The 6,999-nt window shown below is 40.6% G+C and overlaps 1 protein-coding gene across 1 annotated transcript; it reads left to right on the forward strand.

The window, feature by feature from the left end:
* LOC104357861 (gamma-crystallin B-like) lies at positions 1-4,902 on the forward strand. The gene is given in 6 exon segments (XM_042784453.1): positions 1-76; positions 1,492-1,584; positions 3,242-3,334; positions 3,571-3,585; positions 3,588-3,664; positions 4,648-4,902. Coding segments are annotated over 6 exon segments (609 nt in total).
* Positions 4,903-6,999: the final 2,097 nt, after the last annotated feature.

Below are 6,999 nucleotides of genomic sequence, written 5' to 3' on the forward strand. Positions count from 1 at the left end.
ATGGACAGAGTTCAGAGCTCAGATGAGATGCAGGGTCACAAATCTGTTCTACAGGACCCAGAAGAGACCTCTGATCGTATGTACACACTTAGCACCAGTTGTCATAGGCATACTGTTGGTGCCTAGCACTGCACTGCAACACTATCCACACTGGGAAAGGTAAGAGACCATTCTGGGTCTGTTCATTCTAAGTACCTGAAATCATGGTACTGAGGCCTTGTGCAGCAAGTGTGGAACTGAACAGGACATCATCGGCTTTCTCTCTGACAATTTAAGAGTTTCCCATTGTACCCCAGCAGTAGAACTCATAGTGGCAACTTGGTACTGCAATTCACAGTCCAGTTAATGACACTGAAATCGGATGGTTTCAGCTAACGCTTGGCTGTGAACAACACAGCAGCTGAGGCACAGACATACTGCCTGCAAGACCAGAGGTGCTGACTTCTTAAATTGCTCCATATAAGCTTGTGGGCCAGAGTCCTTAGGCTGTAGGCAGTTATTAGAGCACTGCCCATGTGAGCAAGCCCAAATTTCCCCCTCATTTCTGCTACAGTAATCCTGACTTCAGACATGTCACTACTGATTCTCTAGCTATTCATGAAAATTCTCACTCATTTTGGTGAAGAGTGTTTTCTTAGTCAAATGTCAGGTGGAAACATCTAGCATCCATCTTGGAATGGCAAAATAACCATTTTGGTCAAGAGATTGGTTTATCTGTAGGGCAAAAATATAACCAATCTGTTCTGGAAATAATCCATTTTGTCAGGATGGAATCTAACATATTAAATGCACAGGACTACATATCTTCAAGAGGCAGCCAGCAGCAAGAGCAAATACCAGAGTCAAAGCAATGAGAAATTCAGTTTTCCTCTATCTCTCTAAAACAATGTACAGGATGCTGGCTCCACAAGGGGAGTAATGGTTGAAAGAAAGCATCTCTGCTGCATTTTCTGTATCTAAGAATGGCTAGAGGTGCTCAAAACATGAACTAGCGCAAACTGGCTCCAAAAAGGAGTTTGCAACAAAGCAGAGACAGAGAACACCAACTGCCAAATTCTGCACAGACTGTCACCAAGTCAGGTGCTGTTATGGAAGTAATCTGCCAGGTACCTGCACACATGTATTCCCACTGCCAGTGCTAAACACACAGTCCATATATGTGAGGCAAGTATGTGGTGTGGTTGCCAAAGATATCCAGGCTGAGATTTCATTGCCCTTAATGGGGACTTGAATTAACATCCACTGTTCAAAGACCTTATGTGCAATCCATGCAGCAATAACTGTTTCTCTACATCTTTCATCATGCCAAAGACCTACCTACCAGTTTGCCATATGGTTGTACTCCATTTTAAGGGTCTTTTTCAACCTAAATAATTCTATACACAAGGGATTACACTTTGAAATAGAGTCAGATGTTACATTAAAGCAATGTGACAACCTTGCACTAACTTTCTGTATTATTTCTTGCATGCCCACTCTCCCTGTTGCCAGTTCCATTGAGTCCAGGTCAGCAACTCATCCATCCAGCAGACAAGAACCAAGCCCTAAACAGTACACTTACAGTAACAGCAACAAGATATCAAGGTAAGTACAACAGACAAGCAAACATCATGACAAGTAAATCCAACAGGATGAAGGCAGATGGCCTGAGGTAACTCAGAAAACACGGAAGGATAAGTCTGAATATACTAAAGAGGACAGGAGGGTATTCAACCTGTTCAGAAATGGTGAGTGCACATTAGCCCCTGTCATTCAATAAGGATACAGTTAAAAACAACATCAGTGAAGTAGTTTGTGATGGAAGGATGCAAGGGTAGAGGTTTCATATTCCCCCTGTCTGTTTCCCCAGAAGGCACTCTTGCCTTTCTCTTTCCTTGCTACAGCACTGGAAGCCCTTTACTTTGGCCTGAAGCATCGTGAGCAAAACTGCTCTCCACTAAGCCTCCCAAACCTTGCCCTGCTCTCCCTTCTTAAAGCCACAAACACTCATTTGTTCCCCTGCAGGTAGAGACTGTGTAGTTGCAAATAGAGCTTTTTAAAATAAATTAGATTTACAAAGGTGTTCATCTGCATGCCAAGTTAACTGATGAATCATGCTGACAAGGTCTTTATGTGCTTGAATGAGTTTCCCCAAATATATGAGATTATAAATCTGTTTTTGGAGTGCATTAGTTTCTTTTGATCTGAAGCCTCACCTACTAGTGATACAAAACATTTGTATAAACAGCTTCACATATTCTGTGAAGCAGTTTGTTTCTAAGAGTCAAAGATTAAGATGCAAGCAAATGATAATCAGAATAGAACAAGTCAATGTTTGTTCCAGCCCTGCACCAAAGAAGAGAAAAAGTTATAGAGAAAAAGTTCCAAAATGGAGTAATACAGTTTTCCATAACCTACTAGCTGTGCTTAAAACAGTATTAAACACTTAACAGAGTGTTAAAGCACTCTACTTCAGCATTAAACAACAATCCTTCCTGGTTCTAGACAGAGAGCAACTTGAATTTGATGCAGCTTGCTGCCTTTGAACTTTTAAAATGGACTTTCAAAGGGAAAAAATTGAACCAACTGACCCAACATGATTTACAATGTTAGCCAGTAATTCAGATACACTGACAAACATCTAATAAGATCAATTTGATTTCAATCTTTTTAGTCTTCAGCAACGCAGCAGTTAACCACACACCAGGAAGGGACTGAAATTTTTAATCATTATTTCCTCCTAACATGTCTGTGTTAAAATCTGTACACAATGGAAGGGATTAGTAGGCAAAAGCTAACAACACCACGTGAGATGGAGACTTTTCCTGTTTCCAGGATAAAGTGGGTGACAAAGTATTGAAGCTGAAGCAAAGTTCATCTGCTCTCACAAAAGGAAAGATTACCAAGGGACAAATTTAGGCAAGAGATAATTGACACAGAGTGATGGAGAGGAACAGACCTACACCAGAAACTGCTCAGGTCTGCTGAGTTTGGCAGCTTTCAGGCAAAGGAGGTTCTGTAATGAACCATGCCTCACTGGGTCAGGTGCACCACATGAAGCAGTTGATACCAGCTGAAAGTGTAGTCCACTTCACAGTTAGACAGTAATTCACTTGCACATAGCATCAGCAAATGCAGTCCAAAACTCAGAAAAATAAGAGCCCTACATGGTAAATGCAATAAATGCCATAACTACAATAAAGACAAAATATGAGATCTCCCCACAGCTTAAAATGGGCCCTTTTGTGTTACTTTTTTTCAGATGCAGCATTAGGACTGTGGTGTATCAAAGCAACCACAGTGTTTGCTCACAGCTCTCAGCTTTCACCTCAGCAAACCAACAGAAACGTGAAAGGTAAGTGGAAGCCCCACTATGCCAGTACCCTGCTCTGACACGGACACTGGGATGGACTATGAGTTGTTACAAATGTTTATATTGCAGATAACTTTTTTATGAAGACAACAGCTTCTAGGTCCATTGCTATGAATGTAGCAGTGACCGCCTTGCCCTGTGATCTTACGTGAAACAATGAAGCTCCAACCAGGTGGAAAAAAGTAGCTGGATGATTTAAGAGAATTCCAATTACTCAGAGAAGCAGTACTTTTTAAAAGGGGAGACTATTCTGACTTTGAGAAGTGGTTCAGTCTCTGCAACTCCATCAGGTCTTGCCATGTAATCCTACAAGTGAGTTCTGCTTGGCAGTGTATCACAGTTTAAGAAATAGGGTATAGTTTATGCCTCAAGAATATAGTTATGCAGTCTCTTGAAGTAACTTGAGAGATAGTCAAAGTTCAATAAGGCAATGAAAAGTTTCACTGGACATGAAGGAAATAATCTGTTTAGTATCAGTGCTATTTCCAGTGCCTGTTCATAACCTGGAGATGCTAAAAGAAAGGTAACTACTTCTAGGTAGAGAATGTTTTTACATTACCCAGGAAAGGGCTAGTGGGGCCAGCTGATATAAAATTCTGCTGTGGGCTGATGTATGGAACTTGCTCATGACCATATTATGTTATGGTTCAATGACACAAGCACATGTTAAATCAAATTTGCCATGACTACAGCTTCCCAAACATAAAAGCTGTGTTAGTTAAAATCAGGCAAAGAATTAATACTTGCTGAAATGCTTCTCTGGTTAGTAAGATATACTATATAGTATAAGCTATAGCAGCAGGAACACTCCACATGTCTGTGCTTCACAGAGCTCAGCAATTTGCTACATGGCAATTGCCTGCCCACCAGCATATAATGGGAGCATGTGGATTAACAACATAAATGTCTTTCAGTAGTGTAATTCTGAAAAGGCCACATTATTCATGCCTGGTCACGAGTATGCACCACAGATCATCTCAAAGTCACATGAATACATTTTCTTCTATTATCACAATATAGAGTCCTTATAAATCCCATTTCTTCAAATCATAAAATATCCTCTGTTTACGTCCTACCACACCTGATCCCCATGTGGGTAAGAATTAAGCCTCCTCTATTAGCTTCAAAAGAGTGAATCTCTTCACAGTCCCATCTCCAGAATAGAACACAGTTTCTCAGAAATGCACATAGCAGCTGAGAAAGTTGCCCCTTTCTGTATGTCTGTCTTATTCAGTAATGTCAGAATCATTTAAATTTCTGTCTTTCCTACATTTTTGCTGTGTTTGCTACTGCAGAATTCTGTTTCCCACAAGATTCTGCTCCATGAAAAAGAGGAGCTCCAAGGTCAAATGCTGGAGCTCACTGAGGATTGGCAATCAGTCCCAGGTTACGTCTGTCTCCCTGAGATCTTCTTCCTCAATGTTTTAGGTGGTTCTTGGATCTCGTAGGAAATGCCCAACTTTAGGGGCTGACAATATTTACTGAAACCCAGGGAATATAGAAGATTCCCTGACTGGGGTGCAGTAAATGCCAAAATTATCTCTTTGTAGGGGCTGGCTGACTTGCACCGAGTTATTGCTCCCACGCTAAATAAACAGTGAAAGCATTCCAGAATCCTTGTTCAAACGAATCTTCCTTCAGTAATACAAACAAATTAAAGTTGTGTTGACCAGAGGGAAATCAGATTTCTCCCACGTTTTAGGGGAAGAGGGGAAATATTTTTAAAAATATTTGCAATTATCCAGCTGTTCCCCAGTACAGGATAGTTTAAATAACTGCTAAAGGTCCAGTTGCTGACCCTGGTAGGTGTAGGGGAAGGTCTGATTCTTTTATCTAGATTTTCCCCAGTTTTACAAGTTTTGATCTAGGAACAGATTCCAGCTCTACACTTACCAGGGTTAACAACATGCAGTTGGACCTTTAGCAATTATTAAAGTTATCATGTACTGTGGAATAGAAAAGTAAGTCTCATTAATAGTTATATCCAGTGAAGTACTGAGTGGGGAGGCAAAGGACAGAAAGATGCAGAGGAACTCAGAACAAGGTGAACACTGTATCTGGCATCAAATCCTTCATGTAAACATGCTGCTCCATGATACTACCAGTCTAGCAAAGCTTTCCAGTCTTATCCCAGCTGATTCCTCCAGAAAGAATCTTTCCAGATCCTCAAATCACAGCACCACTATATAGCATGTTTTAGTGAACCTGTATTTCATGAACTAGACGTTTAGCTGGTGTCAATTGCTCTGCCTGTACTAACTTCAGAGCTGCACTGATCTGCTGCAGCAGGAGATTGAGGTAAATCCCTCAATTGCCAGGCTATTTTACATGCAAAAGGAGTTAAATAAACATACCAGTGTGGATTAGAAACAGGATAATATCTTGTTGTGCTGGAAAAAGTTTATTGCAGCATTAATTATCATTCATTATGATAAGCCTACTAATTAATCATCACTGAATCCTGTGCCAGCAGGCACTCTGTGCAATAATGTATGAGAACCATAATATAACAAAATACAGTTAAGGGATCTCGCACCTTAACAAACCTTTTCTCATTTAGGTAGTAGAGTCTAGATATTTTTTCCCAGGCACAGTTAGGCAAATATACTACTGCTCTTTAGCAAGGTGCTGGAGACTTTCGGAAACAGAAAGCAGTACAGGGAACACAGAACTAATAGGACACTCCACAACCTTATCTAGAATATGCTTAATTTTAAATAATTTAATCTGGGCCTTGAATGGTAAGCTTTGATTTTGTTTTGCCTAGTAAACATTCTGATAATGGAGTCCTTGAAAACCAAGCAACTTCTACCACAGTGAGATAGACTGCTTAAAACTCACATCTCCGCTTGCTACTGTCAGAGACCTCATTTAGCCATTATTTCATGCTCACACAACCCATCAGTAATAGCTTGTTAGTGATCCTCAGCAGCCTCTCTCTGACAACACTGGAGAGGAAAATAGAACTATTCTTTGCCCTTCTCGTCCTTTCTTTTGTACGTGGTACACTATCTCTGCCCTCCTGCCTGTCCTTTACTGCACAAAGTAGTCTGTTCAGCTGCTGCAAATTACTTGTGTACATAAGAACTCTATGCTTCAGCCAGAGAGAAACGGAGCATGAACAATTCAGCTCTGAAGGCAGAGGTGTGAAAAAGCATGTTTCCTCCTGTTCACAAATGCCTAGTGTAACTGCACAGTGTAATATGTGTGTGAGCATGCTTGGGATAGTGTGCTAACCCAGGTTTGCCAAGTAACACAGCAGTTCAAGCACAGTATCTACTTGCCTGCTTAGAACAGTGAACCAAAATGATTAATTTGCCTTCAGCATGAATAAAATAATGAAAAAATAGACCAGCTCCCTAGTCAGCAATTAACATATGCCTATGTACTCCAACAACGTATGTAGTTCAGTCAGTGCAATTGAGAAACATGGTTACATAGTGATGTGTAGGTTACATGCTGCATTCCTTTGGTCAAAGGCAAGAATTAACAGAAATGTACTATACAGTGGTCAGAGTGATAGGATATCTGGATTCTTGACTCTGCTGTGTCTTAGAGTTTGGGGGTAGCTAAACCTCCCTAGATTTCTCCACCTGAGAGGAATGGTGGCAATTCATAGTTTTCAAGGAGCACTTAGAGGTTTTATT

Source organism: Tyto alba, unplaced genomic scaffold (genome assembly GCF_018691265.1).
Source record: "Tyto alba isolate M040663 unplaced genomic scaffold, T.alba_DEE_v4.0 Super-Scaffold_7, whole genome shotgun sequence".
NCBI lineage: Eukaryota > Metazoa > Chordata > Aves > Strigiformes > Tytonidae > Tyto > Tyto alba.